Genomic DNA, 21,604 nt, shown 5'->3' with positions numbered 1-21,604 from the left:
TGTGATATTTCCTTCACTTATTGTATATACAAACAAAACTTCGAAGCATTCATGTCAGTTATTTCGGGCACAATAATTTCTGGGACATACGAGTATACTCTTTTATGAACAAATACACATTTTACTTGTCGTGACAGTGCATAGCGTTCAAAAATTCGTTTGCAGCATCTTTTGTAATGGCATTGCAGTTATTATTCATGTATTTGATCCCTTGACAAATTCTATAAGGAGGAGGCCGAGCTGCAACGCCACCTCCCCTCCCCCCCCTCCCGTACGAAATTTCTGGCTACTCTACTTTTGGTGACCGAATCTTTCTGTGATCCTGTGTGGGCAGGACTTGAAAAGTGCCGACCTGAAAGTTGATTTAGTGGTTCCCCTTTCAATCACTTTCGAATGGGAGGAATCAAAGGGTAAAATGGCTTTCTTGCATATTGGCATATAAGCCCAGCAGATACATGTGGTTATTTTCATTAAAATATATGCGAAGGTCTAAAACTGAATGGAATGGGCCTGCCGGATCTCAAACGTGAACTTCCGCGAGGAGGAAGACTACACTTGTTAAAAATTTCTACGACCGACATAGCCACGATCGTTAAGACTGTCAGTGTGTCTAGGTTTAAAATGTAAAAACCATATTATAGTACGTAAGTACCTTTACTACGCCTAGTTTGGCGGCGTAGAGCTGACGTTTGAGTTGACAGACAAAGCTGGCTAAAAAAATTCACAGAGGACAGGAGCTACGCAAGATCCTATACAAATAGCCTGCTTATGAATGTTCACGTTGTCTTCGAAATAAATTAAGGTTGCACCAAGATAACACCTCGACAGCTCGAGGAGGTCCTCTTTAGACACGCCGCATTCGTTTTGAAAGCAACCGTGCCGTAAGGTCAATGAGTTCGCTCACACGGCTGGAAACAGATCTTCATGTGGAATAAAATAAAATAATTTCTCCATGTCTTTGGACGTACCGCAGTCCGCTCCTCTGATGCCTTGCTGGAGAGAGAGAGAGAGGAAAGACAGGGAGGTTAACCAGAGGCGATTTTCCGGTTTGCTACCCTGCACTGGGGTGGGCGATATAGGGGTTGTAAAGACGAAAAAGAGAGAGAGGAGAAAAAAAGAAAGAAAACAGGCAACAGAAAAGGCGCTCCAATCACAGGCGTTCACCCAGCCTGTAGATCTCAAGAAGCGCAGCAGCGCTTGCACGGCCTTCTGGTGCGTTGTCAAGTCGCATCGACGTTTCAAAATTCTTTTTTCCGACAGAGGCTGGTCGTCCAACTGGTTCAGCACGACGGAAAGCGATTGTCTCTGCACACTGTACTGCGGTCACTGGCACAGAAAATTGTTTCCGCGTCACCGCAATTGCCACATGCTGCAGTGCCGGCCATCCCTGACTTAGAAGGGATCCTCTGGTGACAACTTGTTGAGATGCTTTAGCAGGTATCTACTCAGGACAGCCTGCCAGCTGCCCTTCTCGGACACAATGGTTCCCAAAGGGCACAGGTCCTTGTGTGTTTTTGCCGCGAAAAACACTCATAGAGAACCTCGTTAAATGTCCTTCACTAGTTTCTGCAACACACGAAGGTTCATTCGATCAGTGAATGCCACTGCTTCCCATTTGGCCTTGGCTGGCTTCAGCTTCGTGGGCACGAAGTTCTCGTTGACCGCTTCTGCAGGTTTCATATGATAAAAACACTTAGGGCAGAACCGCGACGCCTCGCCATTTATATGGAAGCACAAGGGCCAGTTACTTCTCCATAAAGTACCGTACCTCTTCATCGATAATCGCACCACTGCGTGGTTTCTTGCAATAAGATCTCAACAGCACATCTACTCCCTCAAAGTGGATGAACCACAGGCTGAACGATAGGCTGCAGCAGCACTTCAGGTGTTTGAAATCAAGAGAAGGCTCGAATCACGCTTTACGCTACGAGAGTTGTGGTTGCTATCCACGGTTGAAGAATGGGGAGGTCGTCGGCTGTGGAAAAACAAAATTAGAACGCAGGTTTGTTTTAGCGGTGTTAACAGAAAATTCTGGATCCAATATGTGCATTAGCGTGGCTTCAGTGGCACTTTTAAACAAAGAAGCGTGATTCATGGGTAGCCACAGCTAAGCAGGTACACTCACACCTCTCATTTTTTTTCTCTTTTCTTATTTCCCATTTTTAATACCTCCAGCGCCAGTTGTGCGCACTTGACGGCGTACACATGCTTCACAATTATCGCGTTTCAACATGAGATAGTGCAGGCGTTGTATGCATTTTTTGTTGTCTCGCCTTGTTGCGCCTGCTTTTTTTTGTTGTTGCTATTTTCCGAGTGTCCTTGGCACACACGCGCACTGTCCTGCTGCAGCGAAAAAGTTGCAGTAGACAGTGACAGTTCTTAATAGCGCTCGTCCCGTCTGTTTCGCCTTCCTTTGGTACCGTCTATTGCGTTTCACCGTAGTCAAATATGCATCAACAACGGGTCCAAAATTCTACTCTCTTCAAGACTTGGTTCAATCTCTGTAACCAAGAATTTAATGCCAAAAAAAGCAAGATATCAATTTTCATGAAAATCTAAGAAAAGTAACTTCATTAGGCAACCTCTTGAATATTACGCAGAAAGTCAACATGAAGCCAGCGGTTGTCTTTTGTTTCGATGGATTTCATTGGGTATTAATTTTTTCAGCTCTTCTTCAAGAATGAATCAGCATCAACCTGCCCAGTTATATTTTCATGAAAGTTAAAAGACACAACTTAAGGCAAGCTGCCTCAGAGACTACGGCCCCTATCCACAAGCCTTCTTCATACTAGTACGCCCTGACTGGCTGGTGCTTTGGCGCAGGGCATTGAAGATAGCGACCGGCGTGTCTAACTATGCGGTGGCGGCGGCGAACGTCAGTCCTAGGCAGGTCCTTGCTTAACAGAAGTTTCACAACAGGGACCTATATTAACTACCCTATTATCCTCTCACCAGATCCGGACTTCTAATTAGCATTCACCAAGTGGGACCCTTACAATAAAACGCATCGACGTGCTCAATCGTTTCCAGCTCACTGATGCGCGGGGTATGATTTAATGCAAAGCCGTAAGATTCTATTTTCAAGATCACATTGCGAGTGACCCCGAGGCCGCCGACTGAAAAAATAAATAATTGAGACACTGTAGCTGCATGGCGCCTACAAGAAAAAAGAAAAAAGAAGGAAAGTAAATCTAGGCTAACGTTCATTTTCTGGTAAACAAACGTAAAGCAGGCGCACATTTTTATATTTGCTTACAGAGCGGCGAACAGGACGTCGCGTCGTACGTTTAACACCCGGTAGCACCATAACTAACGTTTTTAAGCGTATATTTGCCCGCCGTGGTTGCTCGGTGGCTATGGTGTTGGGCTGCTGAGCATGAGGTCGCGGGATCGAATCCCGGCCACGGCGGCCGCATTTCGATGGGGGCGAAATGCGAAAACACCCGTGTACTTCGATTTAGGTGCACGTTAAAGAACCCCAGGTGGTCAAAATTTCCGGAGTCCTCCACTAGGGCGTGCCTCATAACCAGAAAGTGGTTTTGGCACGTAAAAACCCAACATTTAATTAATTAAGCGTCTATTTTCCGAATGCAGTAACATGATGGAACTGCCTGCTTTCAACACTGTTTATACGCACGAATCAATGGAACGATTATGTCATGTGATTTTATTACTTTGTTGTCGACCTGACAAAACACTACCTTTTCAGTCAACATCTTCGTTGTCCTCGCTTGTGTGGAGCAACTACGTTTGTTTCTCGTCTTTGCTTTCTTTCTCCTGGGGTGTTTTGGCCAATTGTAAAGCCAGTAGTCCCTGCGTTACTAACGTTCTTTTTCCTCTGAACTCTGATAACTTTCTTGTTCACACCTGCATATTAAGTTATTATTGCTTGCTAAGCTACCGCTATTTGCTAAGCTATTTTTCACCTCATTATCGTACAATTACTGTACTCGTGTATGCGCACACGTATTATTTCGTGTTTTTGTTTTTCAGCTTTTCTGAATCTTTCGCAGCAACTTGCATTTGAAGAGCGGAAGGTATCGACGACAGTAGACAAATTCGAGCGACAAAATGGCGCGTAAAAGTTATCGACATCAACGCAGAACTGTTATGCAGTCCGACGCGACGTTGCAAACCAACATCTACGTCTGTAGCGCGGTGGCTACACAAACGCTAGAAACTATATCTTGGCAAACGAGTTTCGCGGCAATTGAGATCAGACGCAGACTGCCGTCATTTTTCTTTTTTAACAGAAAACTCCACTTCTGCGTGACCACGTGTGGCCAATCGGTTACACAGCAGACAAGGTTTCTTTGAAGCGCAGGGCCGGAACCCAAAGTGTAGTTCGTACGAAACAACGATTCTTCCTCGCGTGCGAACGCAAGAACAAGCGATATTAACGAGTGCACTGACGAAGTCAATAATAAACATGTTCAAATAAGAATAATAAAAAAGAAACACGGATCCAGTTCCAGTTTCTTGCATTAGCTAGAATGGCGAGGTAGAGAGAGAGAGAGACGATCACGGTACAGGGACCTTTGTACTTTGACTATAGCCTATATAGACTATAGCCTAAATAAAGGCCGGCCAATTTCTCCTCCTTTCTGCTGATTAAACCCACCTGCTCTCTGTTTTACTCTCCAGGCATAGCCGGCGACGTTAGGCCGAAGTTCCGGATAAATCCCCGTGGTGGCTTAGCGGCCACGGCGTTCATCGAATGGTAGAGCGACCGCACTGAAATGGCGTTCGTCCTGGGTTCAAATCTTAGACCGGGACGAAGTTTGCCTCAACCGCGAAACCCTCTTTCTGAGAAACCTGGTGGTTTCCTTGGTAGCGTCGAGCTACATTCGGGTGGACGACAATTTGCTTTTTTTTCATGACATTAAATTTAAAAATTAAAGTCTGGGGTTTTACGTGCCTAAACCACCATTTGATTATGAGGCACGCCGTAGTGGGGGGACTCCGGATTAATTCTGACCACCTGGGGTTCTTTAACGTGCACCCAATGCACACTACCACGGGCGGTTTTGCATTTAACCCCCATCAAAATGCTGCCGCCGCGGCCGTGTTTGGATCCCACGCCGCCGAGAAAGAACACGCGGAGTCACACCCAAAGTGGCCCTATACACGTTTAGATCACAGCGGCAGTTTCCTCTCTTTCAGATGCTTGCCCTCTGCTCTTGCCGTTGCAAACGCGGTGGATTGTCCGGTAAGCCTGGCGCTGCCCGAGCAACTGTCAGAACACCCGACCTGCCATGCGTAATTAGGACACGAATTTTTTTCTTTGTCTTCTTGATGCGAAAGTGCCAAATAGCTCATTGGGCAGAAAGGCTGACATCCGGCGTCTGTAGCAGCCTAAATTCCCATTGGCTGCGAGAATAGTGCGATAGCTGCTGCACTTGGCGCCGAGTTATAATACGGGTGTCACACGGCGTACTTTTCATCGCGATCAAGCCCGATCCCAGAAGGAATTCCTCGGTCGTGATTGGCTCCTTCGCGCCAAGCTGCGCGAGGGAGCCAATCGCAGTCGAAAATTTCGATCCGGATCGGGTTTGGTCGCAATCAAAAGTGTTCGTGTGGCACCGGTATAACAGCCTATTCAGACTGTGGTTCTGGCGTCGTCGCGCGAATGAATGGCATCGAATCGCGCTATGCGTAAAATATCCGCAAACCGCGCCGTTCGTATTCGCTGAGCACGTACTAAAATCGGCGAGTCCAAAGGTCGTTTAAATGCGCCTATAGCCTAATCAGCAAATGCAGCGGGTGAAGTTACTACAGTTTCGCGCGTCATTTCATTTCGCGACGAGTGCAAGGACAATGTATGCGCACTTTCGTTGGTAGAATTAATTTCATTACCACACGTATTCTGCAAGGTAATGGACGAAGCGAGTTCACAGGCAGGCTATGGACGTGTTGCCGAGTCTGCGGGGGACCGGGAGAAAACGAAACGGATTTAGTTGCATTACGTCCTCAGCGCCTGCACGCAGTCCCAGCACGACGCTGCACTGCAAACGAGATTTCGTGGGGCCGCGAGGAATCGCGGCTGCGCCCTCCGCAGCCGCGGATTAACTTCGACCAGTTGATGCAATTTTTACGCGCCCAAGATCTCGGCTCGCACCCCGAACACTAGCGGGTTACACTCCTCGACGACTATCACAGGCGCGGCACGATTATACGTCACCAGGAATGAGGAATTAATGTTTAATGTATGGAAATAAGACAACCTGAAGCGTTGATGCATGCGCGCAAGGTTTTCTTTTGCTCCTTTTTTTTTTCTAAGAACCAGTGAATGAGAAAAGAGGATACACACGGATGAGAGAGAAAACAAGAATGAACAATATACGAGCAGGGAACCAGCGCTATAAGGGAGACCATCCGGCGGGAAGCCGAGAAGAAGCGCAAACACCGCAACAGCCTCGGGGCGCCGAGCACAAAGAAGAGCGGCTACTAACGAGCACGGAAAGAGGGCACCGCAGTGGCACACAGCACGCGCACGGTGCCAAAGGAAGGCAAGATAAACTCGTGCCTTTCATTCCGAGTCCTCCTTGGCGTGCCCGCGCGTAGCGCGGACGTTCCTGTGGCCAGCCGCGCGTGCTTTAACGAGTGGGCAAATAGTGGTCCGCTTCATGCGCGGCCACGGGGCGAACCTCGCGTGTTTACCACAATTTGAATAATGCCCCGCGAGGCCCGCGGCGCACGCGTGCAAGCAACAGGAGTGCCTTGGGGACGAAGAGGGGGCAGGGGTGCTCCCGAGAAGAAGAAACACACCACGGCACTTACCGGCGGTCCTGCCTCGCCGGGCTCTCCCTGCTTGCCCCTCTTGCCTCGCTTCCCGGGCGGACCTGCGTTAAGAGAGAAGAACAACGGCGTTGAGCAACCGAGGCTGGAAAGAGACAGAGAGAGACCCGTACCCCTTTGACGCGCCCAATTACCTCCCGCGCGAACGCCGGGAGACGTTCATTTTTGCTCCGGCGACAGTCGCTGTCGATACGCGCACCACGCGCGGCTGTGTCCTCTTTTGCTGCTGTGTGCGGCTGTGGGACACGTTGCGTAATCTTGTTTCCGAGGTGAGAAACGAAAGAGAGGAATGGGAGAGAGATATATATAGTAGGCTCTGCCGGAGACAGCAAGTGTCGTCGCTTTATACGTTGCTGCTACGCGCGCATAGGTAGGCAGGCAGACAGCCTGGCCAGCCGGTTGTTTGCGTTCAATTAACTTGTTGCGCGGCGACCAGGCTCCCGTAATAAGCGCGCGAGGGCATCCAGGCGCAGCGCAGCAGCAGCAGCTGACTCGCATATGCATACTGTGCAGAGTGCCCTTTCGGGGTACGCGTGCTGCTTACGGCGTGTTCGCTAGTCGTCGAGAAAGGAAAGAAAAAGGACGACCGGCGCTGAAGAGAGTGCACGAGCCTCGGAATAAGCGACGGGTGGTCGGCCATTTGTTTATATGAGGCTTCGTTCACTGCCCTTCAGCTGCACCGTGCTTAGTGAATTGGGAATGAGAGAACCGTTTTACGATCAACCGCACCGACAAGGCGAATTTCTCGGGCACGTGCATGCGTGCCTTCTAGCGTGGTATTAGCCCGCATACACCGCTATTTGCGCTCTTAGTTCCAGTCGGACAGTTCCTCTTTAATCTATTATCTCTCGGTTAATCCGGACTGTTCTGGTATAGTCGCTTGAACCGTACGCTTGTACGCCTGGCCGTACACCTTGAGCCGTCCAGCGCCTGTTTTCAAAGTGATTGCGAAGGCAGGCTGAAGAACGAACGCGTCATTTTTCATTTTGTTCTTGTCAAGAAAAAATGCGGCTCTCCATGTTTTCCTCTGCGTTGTCTGCACTCAGTGATATAGTCGTCAGTGTGTGATAATTAATTAGGCTCTTTGCACGGGCGCAATGAAATAAAGCTTGCGAAATGTGCGCACGATACAGTGGCTATGCACCACTATTAAAGCAATACAAATACATATTATGTTTTAGAGGATGACGAAATCTTCATTGCAGACACTCGACATGCCCACATCACTGCCGAACGTGTTTGATGAAAATATAGGATGCATGTTTGAATGAACTCCATACATGTTAAAACTGCCATAGGTAAACATTCGGCAGATATCTGCCTGGTTCAGGACAACTGAATTAAAGAGAAGGAAAGCTTCAACTACATTAAGCATTGGTTGGAGTTTTCCTTCTCTTTAAGTCATGTTAAAACCGTGTAATGCTTGCTTATGACAAGTTCTTAGGTACTATACAGCGGCCTGTGATCGGTCAATAAGGAAACGCTCTAACAATAAGAGAAGTTTTGTGAATACGGGTCCAAGTTCGCTTGGAATATAATCATTACAGTTGCTCAGTCTCACTAAAAAGGCAGCCCGATATTACTTGCAGCTAAAATTCTCTGGTCGTGCATACTCCTGATCATCGCCATGTGGTACCTTCGAAATTAAAGAAAAAGTTCCGTTCTTTCTTATAACACGCAAAAAAAGTTTGCATTCTACTTGTGGAGTTGGAATACCAGCTCTTGGCCGTCCGGCAAGTCGAAGATGCCGCCCGAGTCCAAGGACTTCGAGCCGCCACCTGAGGCCACCACAGCAAAAACTGCCGGACCATTCTCTTTAATAAAGTTTATTTTCTTATTTGTATCTGTGAATCCTAATTAAGTGGTACGCCTTTTTTACCGGTGCGCGTAATTTTGGCCTCCTCTAGGTGCCGGGCATTTCGCTTTTATTTAAATTTTTATTGCGATAGCAATTTAGGGACACTCCAGGCACATTTTTGCCGTTGGCGTCGGCGTCGCCGTAATGTTCCGCATAAAGTCCAAAGGCGATAAGATTGTCGCCGCGCGCCGTGTGCTGTATGTGCAATGAAAGCATGCGAGTGTGAGCCGACGATGGCGGGGGCAGAGCAGGGGAGGGGGGGTTCTACTCTGGCGATTACTGTGTATGGAGTGGCCGCGCGCTGCTTATCTTGAAAGCGATCTGCGACGGGGACAGAGTCAATTGCGCGCTATGTTTTGGCCACCTGGTTCGCGTTGAAGCGAGAGGCAGTGCGAAGGTCAATTCGCTCGCTGCTGCTGCCGCGCTTTCTCACTGCGGCGTTTTCACAGCGAGATTCCGCGGTCAACGAGTGCGATGTGTTCCTGTTTGATAATGCGCGCGAGACACCATGCTTGTTAAATTAGAAAGTAAACGAATGTTTACAATTGTATATGGCCGATAAAGCTACTATTCTTACTTCGTATAGCTGTCTACTAACTTGCTATCGCAATCGATGCTTCGCCTTTCGGGCGAAACTGGGACATTTTTTCTTTCCTTTTCGAAAAACCCCTCTGTTGCCGAGTTTTGACAAATACCAGCCATCACCGCGAGCACTCATCCGATACAGCAGTCGATGGTTTCCTTCATAAGGACGTCAATCCTGCATTCTGCATAAGAAATTAAATCGCCATTATCAGTTTATGGCGATAATTGGGTTACTGTGTTCACTTAGATCTTTAATAAGGAAGAAAATTGTGTATGGTATAAGATAAAAGAGGTAACAACGCGAACAGAAAGAAAAAAGGAACGACAAAAGAGAGAAATTAAATTAGCTAATCGTTCTCAAACTTTTTTCTTAACTGCATTCAGCCCCTAATATCGATCCTTCAAAAACTCCGATTATTTTCGTACCGCTGCGAATGCGAGGATGGCTAGTGGTCTTCACCGACTTTCAAACAGCTGCACGCAAGTACACGAAGGGCAACATCTCCATCAAAGCGATCAACATACTGAAACGCGGCGACACTCCTCTCCCATACACCTGCATCATGTGGGTTCCGGGACACGAGGGACTCAAGGGAATGAAGCGGCACACACCGCGGCCTGCGCAAGAACCGCCCTCCCAGCACGAGATTATAGATACGTCCCACCCACCTACATCAGCGGAGGAAACGGAAACCATAGCACTAACTTATCAAGCACTACTGCAGCGCTATCGGCTTGGACGTAGAGTATACCCTTCCCCATATCCAAAACTAACAAGAGACGAAGGCAGCGACTATGGGCGACTACAAAGCAATACCTTCAATCACGACATCTTATTTCATCATTTCCTACCGACGCTATACAGCTACACCTGTCCACATTAAAACGTGCCAGACACCCTGGCACACCTTGTACTGCAATGCAAGAATAGCGGAGCGAGCATCACAGCGACGCCGCCAGCAGCTCCAGACGCATGCCCAAACCTTCTCGCTGAAGCGTGGGAGATTGTGATCTCCGAGCCGGACCTGGTCTACCAGCGCGAACTCGTAGCCCGGGCCCGGCGGGGGGTCCAGGCCAGAGGGTTCATAGACTAAGGGACCTACCCCCCCCCCCCCCCCCTCGAGTGACAAGTCACTGTTTTAAATAAAGGTTTATTCATTCATTTACTTTCGTACTGCATCCGCGACCGGTGCTATACGGTATTGAGTCATACGTTTACTAGTCGGTGAACGAGAGAAAAAATAGAGGGCTTCTCACCATATGGGTATGGATATGACTGCAGTATACGCTGTAAGTAGTTTCGTTTACTGGTGCTTTGGATGCTGACATGGTGAATTTTGGTCTACATCAGGAGGTGTCCAAAATAGCGAGGACTCGCAATCACTAAGGTTACGTAGCTGCAGTTCATGAATGGTCACTGCCGCAGCGATCGTCTCGTTATCACGGTCGGTCCTGTCGGAAATTGTCGGCCCCTGCGGTCCTGCCGGCGCTGACCAATTAGGGTGGTCACTTACGCAAGATAAAAAGTTTTATAACTATGGGCTCATGATATTTTTCTCGCGCAATGGTGCGTTGTTGTTGAGACTTTATGCAGATGCTGCATAGCTTACACATCCAATGGGCTTTTTTCTTGTGGCACATTTAAGTCCAGGCACGTAAGCCACGCTAGGGGTGATTTTCTTTTGAATTGGCGCAAATATACAACAAAATGTTATAAGTATGACACGAGCCATTTTTTCTCGCCTAAAATTAAACTGCTTCTGTTTCACACCCTTTTCATGTGAAATCTCCATTACTGAACCTAGTATGGGGAACTGCTCCGTACACCACTCTTCAAAAAATCTACCTCCTTCAAAAGAAGGCTTTAAGAATTGCCTTCAACCAACCTTATGTTCACCCCTCCGCAGACCTCCTCCATGACAGCAATGTACCGCGAATATTCAGTCTTTTCGATATACGTCTGTGCTTGCGCTAGAAACAGGAAATTCAGGGCAACGTTTCAACTCAGTCAAAACTAACTAATCTAGAACTTCTGTCGCCGGCATACCCGTTACGCCATTCAGGGCACTACACTATTAACACACCACGGACTAAATATGGGCAACTTATGCTTGAATGTTATCTTTTAGCATGATTGAACCGCTTCTATGATGCGTCCCTTGATATTAACAGGTGCAGCTGTGCCGACCTCCGAGCATTCTTTCGATAAGTGTTTTTCTCATTTTGTGTACAGTTTGGATGGTCCTTTCTGAAGTACCGGTTAAAAGTTAAATATGCAGCTTGCGGAAATACGGGGCCCTACAATGTGAAACTATTCCAAATGTTGTTATTCCAATCTCCTGACGTCAAATTTGCGTAACCGCCGACGCAAGTATCGGGCGGTCACCCGCAGGGTTGTCTTAACAGACCAATCAAACGCTCTTCCCTTTCATAGGAGGTCACTTTTGTTTGCTTTAAAAATGAATAACATTGCCTACACTGAGAGGCTTGTCTTATCCAATTGGCTCACAAGAGGCGAGGAGCATGCTCAAGTAGAGACGGATTCATGGGGCCGAGATACTGCACTGAAAATCGATAACCGGATGAAGAGGGTGGTGCCAGCGTCTCTGATTGGTCCGCTTTCCCTTACTTAACTTAAGGTGGCTGGTCGACAATCGCGGCGGCATGCAACAAAAGCTTAAGAATGACGCTAAAACGGATCCTCAGCAAAGAAGAGTTGGCAGAACGAGGTCGTAAACGTGCCGAATGTGCTCGAAAATGTTACATGGCCCCGCAAAAAGTTTTATTACACGCAAATAAACCAATGCTCTTCGGCAGGTGCGAGTAGCCAGTGCCTGAGTCATCGGCGGCCGCCATCTTTTATTACTTTCGGAACGGGGCAGCCTGCGGCTATTCAGAAGAAAATTCAGGTTTGTTCGGCATGTTAATGCATATTTAACGCATACACGTCACTTTGACGCGGTGAGTTCTTGCGATTTTGTGACGTCTCATGACAAGCAGGTGAAATGAGTGCAACCCGAAAATTTTTGACCAAAAGCCGAGGGCTAATGGCGAAAAGGCATCGAATCAGAAATAACTATTTTTTTTCTTTTGTGCGGTGAAATCATGCACAATCAGTGTTTACACTTCATATCAGATGGGGAGTTATCGCGGTTTTCCTGACGTCGCGTGACAAACAGATGAAGTGGGGGTGGTCCAAGAAAGTTTTTCACGAATCGCGTAGGGCTGATTGCAGAATTGGAATAGAAGAGTTTGGAATAGTTTTACGTTATAGCGCCCACGCAGTGAAACCTGCCTGTAGCTAAACATCATATCTTGATCATGCGTGATAACATTCTTTTTCTTCAAACTGTGCCAGTAGTTAATCATACCTTGATCATGTGTGCTAAAATTTTTCCCCTTCAAATTGTGCATTGAAATGCAGCATGAGTTGGGAGCGTCTTGTTATGCTTTTGTATAATGTCTCCTTTTTTACACTTCTGTAACGCATTATGTAACCTTGTCATGGCTTTTCTGTCTTTTTTACCTAACCTTACAGCCAACGTATTTGCTACAATGAAATTAGTGCCGTTATCTCAGTATATATTCTTCTAAAGTTGCGTTCTTCAAGCCCTTAATGTTGTATTTTACTTCTTGATTTGTGTGTATCTTGTACTGCTGCCTTACTTGGTGTTTTTGTTTAGTAATGCAGAAGTACTCTTTCTTTACCAGAATATGAATCATGCTTCCAGTTTCTGCATTCCATCTTTGTGCCACATGTTCGATGGTAAACACGGGGAAGGTGGGAGATGGAAATTCAAGGCGATGAGCAAAACGAGAACAAGGTGAAAGCAAGAGCCAACGTTTCGACAAGTGGCCTTGAAGGAGACAAGTCCACTTGTCGAAACATTGGCTTCTGATTTCACCTTGTTCTCATTTTGCTCATGCTCGATGGTGTCATTGTCAACGAACCTTGTATGCCTCGGGAGCTTGTCAAGTTACGGCTTTTTTTCCCGACGTCCACTGCTTTTTTGAAGCAGAAAATAAAAATGAAAATGAAATGTGAAAGCTTCTTTCCCAGTCAACAGACCTAAGCAGAGGCTGTTAATACGCGTTGATAGGCCCTGAAGAAGAACGTTCTTTGCACGCTGCACCTCATGCATTCTTTTGTGAACTTCAAAGAAGGAGAAATTTTAGCTTAAAACAAATCTAGACGCTTCCGACTAACAACGGGAGGAATGACGCAACTTTGAAGAGAAATTCTGCGCGGAATTCAGTGGTTTTATCTCGATCGCACGAATGAAGTTTCAATAGGCATGGCCTTATGGTAAACGTAAAGTAAGTAAATACTGGCAGATCTGGCATATGAGGTAACTGAAACAATAGATGAACAATTGAACTTAGAATTACGGTGCTCAGCACACTGGTAGGGATCTTGCGCTCGCGATAGTTGCCTTTGCGTTCAAGAGTAACTATTTGAAGGAATGCAGATAAATGGGCTAAAGGCAAAAGTTATCTATCCCGCTACTCTGCGCAGACGAAGAGCCGAGAAAGAAAGTGATACAAGTCTTTAGTGACTAGTCAAGCCGCAATACAGTGCATGGCTCCCATCTCCTCGGCCATGTGACATAGTACATGTGTGGAACAATAGAAGACTAAAGGACTAAAAAAAGGAAAGGAAAGGACAAGTCACCGGAATAGGTAGAAATTCATGTCCTGTCCAAGGACCCGCTTACTGCTGCGAATTTAGATCCACGTTACGAAGAAATTCTGACAGCAAATTCGAATGTTTCGCTTCGATTACTCAGGCGAAATGGTCACTCATTCAGCCAGTGGTTTGTTGCTCAATACGTGCAACATAAAAGTGTTTTTCCAAGCGTGAAAGAAGCCCGCGAATAGACTTAAAGTGCCTCGACCGGCCAGTCGCGCGGCAATTTTGCGTGCATTTGCAGGCTTCTTTCACGCTCGGAAAAGCTTTTATGTAGAGCGTATTGAGCAACAGAAAGCTGTATCGGGAGTTCTTCATGTCGCTCTAAAATGTTCTCATTGACACTTTTTCAGAAGTTGATTATATTGAGGCTAATTATCTGATTGTACGGTATGAAAAAATAATAATCCGAGTATCTACAAGCGACCGCAAATAACATTACCTTGGTTCTGTCCAGCTACGTGGCATGCGCATATTTTGAAACTATGGCTAAAGTTCGCTGGGACACCCTGTATAGCTCTTACAACGTTACTGTGTACACCAAAGAGGTTGATAGCATTAAGCATTGACTTCACAGTACTACAATGCGTTCATGCAGTGCGATGCAGTGCTGCGAACAACTCGTTAGAAAGCTTACCAAGTTCAAATTCACGAAGATTTTCATACGTGCGAAATGTTCGTTGTGTTGTCTCTGCGAATATTATGTGCGCTATCACGATTGGCAAGAGGCTAAGCTTACGAACCGCTCTAAAGTACGGCCGACTCCGTGAATATGGGCCGAGGCTGTTAAAGACCAATAGATAGTTTGAACAAATTTATACTCTTATAATAAATTGCTATCCCCACAGTCCCGCGACTCTAATTGGGAGTTTTCAAATGCTATAGTGTTGAAATAAGCCTTTACTGAGCATGTGCTTGTCACGCAGAACGGAAGTAACATCGAGCACAAAGAGAGAGGAGAGGAGAGAGATCGAGAGAGACAGAGTGAGATACAGATAAATATGCCGTGTAGGCAACTTTAGTGAGAGATGCCAGAAAATGCGCTTTTTTTTCTGACGACGGCAGTCAAAGCCAGGATTAATCCTGGTCCGAGTTAAAATTCATGAAGTTTCATTAAGCCACTGGCTAGATGCCAGTACTACGGGTTTTGAACATGTCCCTGCTTCTGTGTTGTTGGAAAGTCGCTGATTATACGCTTTGCTGAGAAACACTTTCTGTAATTTGTTCCCTTTTAAATCTAAGCGTAAATGCTGTGATGGACGTTACATTTACACTTGTCTCCGCTGTCTGCCGTCGACATGCATCGTTTGCCGCGACCGCAAGAAAAGGGGGGAAGCTACAACAACAACAACAACAACAACAACAACAACAACAACAACAACAACAACAACAACAACAACAACAACAACAACAACAACAACAACAATAATAATAATAATAATAATAATAATAATAATAATAATAATAATAATAAAAGCAACTGCGCAGCCTTAGAGGAGGCGTTGTGTATGTAAGGAAATTATCCGCTTCAGCAAAGCGCCACTGCACCGAAAACCCGTGGGACGGCATTTCAGAAGTGCGTATAACAAGCGCCAACACTGCCGACATCTCACGCTTAGCTATTCTCTCCGGCAGATCCCTTCCACTCTACCACCCCGTAGATCCAGATTCGGGCGAAGGAAATCAGCCCGTCTTCAGTGCCATCGGTGCCAGCACCGCGCGGCCGCTTGTCACTGCTCGCAGCGCAGAAACCGCGCGACACGCAGCACCAATGTCCTCGAAATGCTCGTCGATATCACAACGCTGCCTGCGTTATCTTTGCGAACGTTGCACGGCAGCCCGCATGTTCGTCGCTCGCCCTGACGTGCTCCCGGTCGTGACGCGTGCCGCCGGTCCATCCGGGAGTCCCGGACGCCTATACAAAATGCGTGTATACGGGGGTAGGAGGCGGACCCACCATGCGGGTGTCCCGTCACAAACCCCTGGGTGCCCTGTGCATTTGTCCGCCTGATGGATGGCGGCCAGCGAGCCGACCGGGCAGTGGCCCGCGCTCTTTCCTCGGCTCTTCCCGTTGGCCCACGCGTCAAAACTAGGGCCGGACACGATTCGTCTTGTGCCGGCTGTGCTCTTCGCGTTGTCGCCCTGTTCGCTAGTCGAAGTGTCGGTGGTTGCAGCGGGTATTTACGCGACCGGAGTACCGACTTTCCGATGCATGCAGCGACACGGCGCGGTGAAGTCTCGTTCGTGCAGGTACCGTAGACGAAAAAAAGCAAAAACAGAAAGAGACAAGTGCTATAATGACCAAACGCCTTCTATCTATACCAGGGCAATGCGAATGGACGTCATGCTGTTCTGCGTGAATAAATGTGCTGGTAAATACCGTATGGCACTTCAGTGATCACAAGGGGGCCGCTGAAGTGCCAAGCCATGGCAGCGCACCCATACTAGCACCGTTATGCATTTCAAACGTGGTTGAGAGAACTATACATCGTAATATAACGCGTTAAGGCACAAAGCGCTGCAAGTCGTTTCATTAAAAAAGCAGCCAAATTAATGTAATCGTTCGCCAAGGGTTTCTTAGTTGTACGCGTCTGGCCCTCATCTCGCAGCAACCGACAACAAAAGCCTCCCGCCTTCCGTGCATAATGGGGCCTGTACGACGCCAAGTTGAATGTATACATTCCTTCGCAGTTTGCGACGGTCGATCTTGTTCAGAAAATGTTGTAGGTTTTTCAGCGATAGCTGTTCTCGGCTCATTCTCTTAGTTGTTTTGATGGCTGCCGTATTCGCGGTGACATCGCCAGAATCCTACAGTACTTCGCGAGAAAAAATGTTGCAGATACCATACACTGCGAGATTCCGTTACGCAAATGCTCACGGCGCCAGTTCAGTTGTACCACTCGCGCGCTTGACCAGGGGAGGGAGGAGGGGCAAAGCGAGTGTTGTTGCACGTCCGTTTATGCCAGGAGCTACCTTGGTACACATAGATTTCTGGAAGAAATGGGGGGGGGGGAGCACGTGCTTGGTGTTCCCCTCCTGTCCCCTCCTGTCCCCCCCTCCACCCCCGCCCCTCTGGATAAGACCTAGAGTCAGCTCTCGAAATGTGGCGAAAACAAGGAGAGAGACCGATATTTTCAAGGGTATAGTGGTCATCGTAGATCGAGACTATAGTGTTTTAAAAGCGAGGTTTCTGTTATACTACGCCATGTTGCTTTTGCACGTATCCCCAAGGAAAAGGTCATAGTGTTTTAAAAGCGAGGTTTCTGTTATACTACGCCATGTTGCTTTTGCACGTATCCCCAAGGAAAAGGTCAAGTGCGAGGCAATATTGTATTGAACCTGGAACTCCTTCCATATGCGCACTCACTTTCTTCTCTTATAACTAAAAGTAAAAGTGTACGTGAGATCATTTCGGTACTCACCGCCATGACACGACAGATGCTGACCACTCTATGCGCCCTTCTAGGACACAGTAATTAGTGCCCAGGCTGCTTCTCTATTCCAGAAAGGAAACGGACACAATGGACTGTTGAACAAGCGTTGACCTAAGTAAGGACGCCCACTTTACCGTTTAGGATCTCTGCAGGCAAATAATTTCACCGGTTGCGTTTTCGCCTTCAAGAACACTCCCGAATACGACTTGTCGTAGCACTTCAGTAGAACAGGCATTATTTATTCTAAAATGGCGGAGGAAGAGTAGCATTAATATGTTTCATTCAATTAGCTCGTTTCACTGCACAACTGTTTGTGAAGACAGTCGTCTTAACGGAAAGCATGGACAAAAGGCAACGTGATAGTGGACGGTTGTACAGACTAATTCCAACTTCGACGGGATTCTGTCCACTAGCGTAATGACTAAGGTACTGACCGGCCCAGGCAGATAAAGCGAAACAAACAACTGACATCTCCAGCGCGGCTAATATACATCAGTGTTGTTTAGACATCAAACAATCATAAAAAACCGTGCTAGTTAAAGAAAAAAAAAGGAAGCGGCCACCCTTTGTAAGGCTGCGGACACCAAATGAAGCCGTCTCGACTGTTCGCCAAGCAACAAAGCCGGAGCGCCCACATCTGCCGCTGACACTGGTCGCCCGTATATATAGAGTCCGGCGCTTTCCCCTTTGTCCGGGCATCGCTCCTGTGTCCGTCAACGGTACAGGCAGCGGCGCGACCGGTGAAGTGTGTGGTCGTGTACGGTGTGTGCGTGCGTGCGTGCGCGCGCGCGCAGCACGGCCGCATATCGTGCCTGCGTGTGTGTGTGCCACGCGTTCGACCGGCGGCGTCTCGCCAGTGATGGATGCGCGTATCCGTACTCTCGCGTCCCGCCGCTGACTCTTAATGGGCTTGGGGGCGTACGCCGAGCAGCAGTTCGTTACCTCGCTGACGGGTTTACGCGGAGCCGCTGCTATTTCAGAGTGTCGTCGCCGCGTACACGTGCGGGAGGCGACGTTTCTACGGAGTCTGTTGTGGTGGGCCCGCAGCCGAGTACGCGATGGAGAGGGGAAGCGGAAGTGGGGATGGGCGACATATGACGGACGCGCGTATGGTGACAGCCGAGTACTGGCCGCTACGACACGTCGCAACAAATTTGGCGCCGATGGACGGCGCATCGACTCGCGCGCGTGCACGAGGCTCTCTTTCGTGGACTGCACCCCCGGGAGCGAGCCACGCCACTCTCGCAGACTATAGACTGCGTTGTCGAGCTGGCTTCCTGATGGCCACTTGAAGTCAGTGCGCAGACGAACACGTTTCCGCATGTGGCCGCGTACGCGGCGATAGATGAGCCGGGGTCGGTAGCTTCAACGAAAGAAGAGCTTTACTGTTCGCAACGTTCCAGGACTGCCACCCAAAGCCGCGATTTCTGCTCTGTGGAATGAGTAGAAGAGAGTCTAGTATCTGGCTCATTTGTGCGAGATTGCCGATTCGCTATGCACAGCGTTGTTAATTGTGCCGGCTAGCTGTTAAAGAGACACAATTACATATGCTTTCGTCGAAAATGAAACGAAATAAAGAGGAAATGTCAGTGTGATACAACACAGGAATTCTCCTTGCGTACGTGTGGCCCTGCCATCGTTAACTTCAAGCATCTTGCAGAGGATGTTTCGTTTTGTACGAATGGCTTCTCGAGAAGTTCGCTTAAACGTATAGCTTATGCAGAATGTATCCGAGGTGTTTTTCATATTTAATTTGAATCAAGCAAAAGTATACGGACGAGGGATTCCGCGATAAAGCCGATTTGCCCAACTGCCTCTGAATGTAACTTGAAATTGAGACATGCACTCCAAACTTGGGATTGCGAACTTTCTAGTGCACTTCTCAATTTCGTTTTGTGCGTCTGAATTACGAAGAAATTAAGTATTTTCGGCGAGTCTGTGGTCCGTATGCTTTTGCTCACATGTGTACGCTCGTATTTCGCGAAAAAGCTTGCGAGGGAAGCGTTTAAAGTATTTTGAGAACAAGAATCGCGAAAAAGTAAAAAAGGGAAACGCAGCGGCTTGATTTTTAAGCTAGTGATTCCCATGTGTTGCGAAATAAATGACAACATTGCATGGGGATATTATCCCCTTTTTGAATGATCAGTTAATTATAGAGGGGCGTTCGCCTGCGGTTAATTTCACATGTATAATATGAAACGAAGCACACGCTGAAGCGAGAGAGTACACTTGAACTGTACGACATATGCCTCGTGTGCACCCTGCCTGTGCCGCTTTTATTGCCAAACACGATGCAAAGCCGACAACCAGTGAACGGGCACGTTAAGATATAAAAGAAGAAGCGGTAACGTGGGCTCCGTCATCCCCGGCAAGGACAATGAAAGTAGAAAGTGGCGCGAACTTCCCGAGAAGTTACGTGTACGCCATTGACGGCGCAACATTGGCGCGGCGCAACGTAATAAGTACATCGGGCACTTTCTTAGTGTAGCGCCGTTCTTGCAGCGAGCAGATATCATCGCTTTCTCGATTGAGGAAGGGGAGCAAATTACATAGCTTGGTGATACGAGTAGTATTCAACGAGTGGTATGTCTGACGGATATTGGTGTTCACCTGAGTATATAACGCAACTCTGCAGAAAAAAGGCCATGTGATTTGGTACAGGGTGCGCGCTATGTTCGCGTCCCAAGCAATACTGCGCTCGTTCATATCGCAGTTCACATGCGGGAATGTAGCGTATTTCCCAATTTCGTATATAGGCAATGCCTTGCTGCTGGTCTGACAGAGATGTTATTAGCGCGTCAAAGGTTGCAAAGCAATGTTTCGGAGAGTTTCAGTGCTGGTTACAAGACATTAGGAAAAGGTGAGAAACAAAGTTGCTACTTGCTTCGCAATCACATTAATTATTAATTAATTAATTATTGATTTGTGGTGTTAATATACTGCGACCCGTGAGGTCCAGGTGAAGCTAATCGACCTCAAGTGTTCGACGGAATTGAGAGGCATTCGCCGGGAGTAAACCATGGTTACGCTTTTGCGTGGATCTTTTCAAAAGCAAGTGTGGAAACAGCGCTTTGAAACTCCGGCTGCATGCGGAAGGCAGAAACTGCGATACAATTACTGCGCTAGAGTACAGCACAGAGCAAACACTAAGACTATTCAAACGGATTTCCACTAGACATTACGGCATGAGGGATGCCGGCCTAATTCATTTAGTGCAGGCCTTCGTTATCAGCCGCGTCGTCTATGTGGCGCCGTACCTAACATTTGGCGTGGCAGAAAAAAAAAAACATCATGGAATGCATCATTATACGAGCGTTCAAACAGTCAATTGACATGCCAGTCACAACACCTAACGACAAACTCTTAGAATTGGGGCTACATAACACGCTTGATGAACTAATCGAGGCGCACGCCACCGCCCAATGCGAAAGACTCACACAGAGCCCCACGGGGCGACATGTTCTTTGGAAGCTAAGCATTCGCTACGAAGCACAACACGGTATGAACCTTAGCATTAAATTAGAGACGAGGAGGAACTTTAAAATTCCTCCACTGCCGAAGAACATGCACTCGGAGAACCACAAGGAGCGACGAGAGGCAAGGGCGCGCCACATTGAGCGCAAATACCATGATGCAGAGGGCGTGGCCTACGTAGACGCAGCGGTATACAGAGAACGCAAAGTTATGCCGTCATAGCGGTAGGCGCGGACGGAGAACCCCTAGCTAGCGGAACCGCGAAAACGGACAACCCCGAAGTAGCGGAGGAACCAGCAATATCATTAGCGGTGGCCTCCACTAAAGCTAGAATTATCATAAGCGACTCAAAGATCGCAGTTCACAATTTCGCAAAAGGACGCATCTCGCCTGAGGCGCTCGAAATTCAAAACAATGACAGCGGCCATCATCGGGGGACAATCCAAATTATTTCGGTGCCCGCGCACTCCTCTCTCCCCGGCAACGAGGCGACTCAAAACGTAGCTCGAGGGCTTACTCGCCGAGCAAGTGAGCCAGCCCAGCCGGGAACGAGAGGAGACCGCATGGTCAGCTACAAAGAAATCACCGATTACTATTGGCTGGGAAGGAACCGGCACCCACCACCTCATCCAGAGCTAACCAAGAAGCAGGCGGTATAGCCTGGCGCCTCCTGCAAAGAAACGTGTATTCTAACCCGGTGGCCTGCAGCAGATTCTATACAGGGCAATATAATGATCAATGTAAATTACATATGTGTAGGGCGGATCT

At 47.8% G+C, this 21,604-nt stretch overlaps 1 protein-coding gene across 9 annotated transcripts in view; it reads right to left on the bottom strand.

Annotated features, from left to right (window-relative positions):
• LOC139060753 (collagen alpha chain CG42342-like) overlaps window positions 1-21,604 on the bottom strand; it is a 462,978-nt gene that overhangs the window by 148,632 nt on the left and 292,742 nt on the right. For all 9 annotated transcript variants that reach the window (XM_070539846.1, XM_070539853.1, XM_070539840.1 and 6 more), the window contains exon 3: window positions 6,781-6,842. In XM_070539846.1, the coding sequence (XP_070395947.1) occupies window positions 6,781-6,842 (62 nt within the window). The remainder of the gene's footprint in view (window positions 1-6,780; window positions 6,843-21,604) is intronic.

The sequence above is a fragment of the Dermacentor albipictus genome, chromosome 1 (assembly GCF_038994185.2).
Source record: "Dermacentor albipictus isolate Rhodes 1998 colony chromosome 1, USDA_Dalb.pri_finalv2, whole genome shotgun sequence".
Taxonomy (NCBI): Eukaryota; Metazoa; Arthropoda; class Arachnida; order Ixodida; family Ixodidae; genus Dermacentor; species Dermacentor albipictus.
The sequence above is the reverse complement of the archived record's forward strand: the minus strand, read 5'-3'. Positions and strand labels throughout refer to the sequence as shown.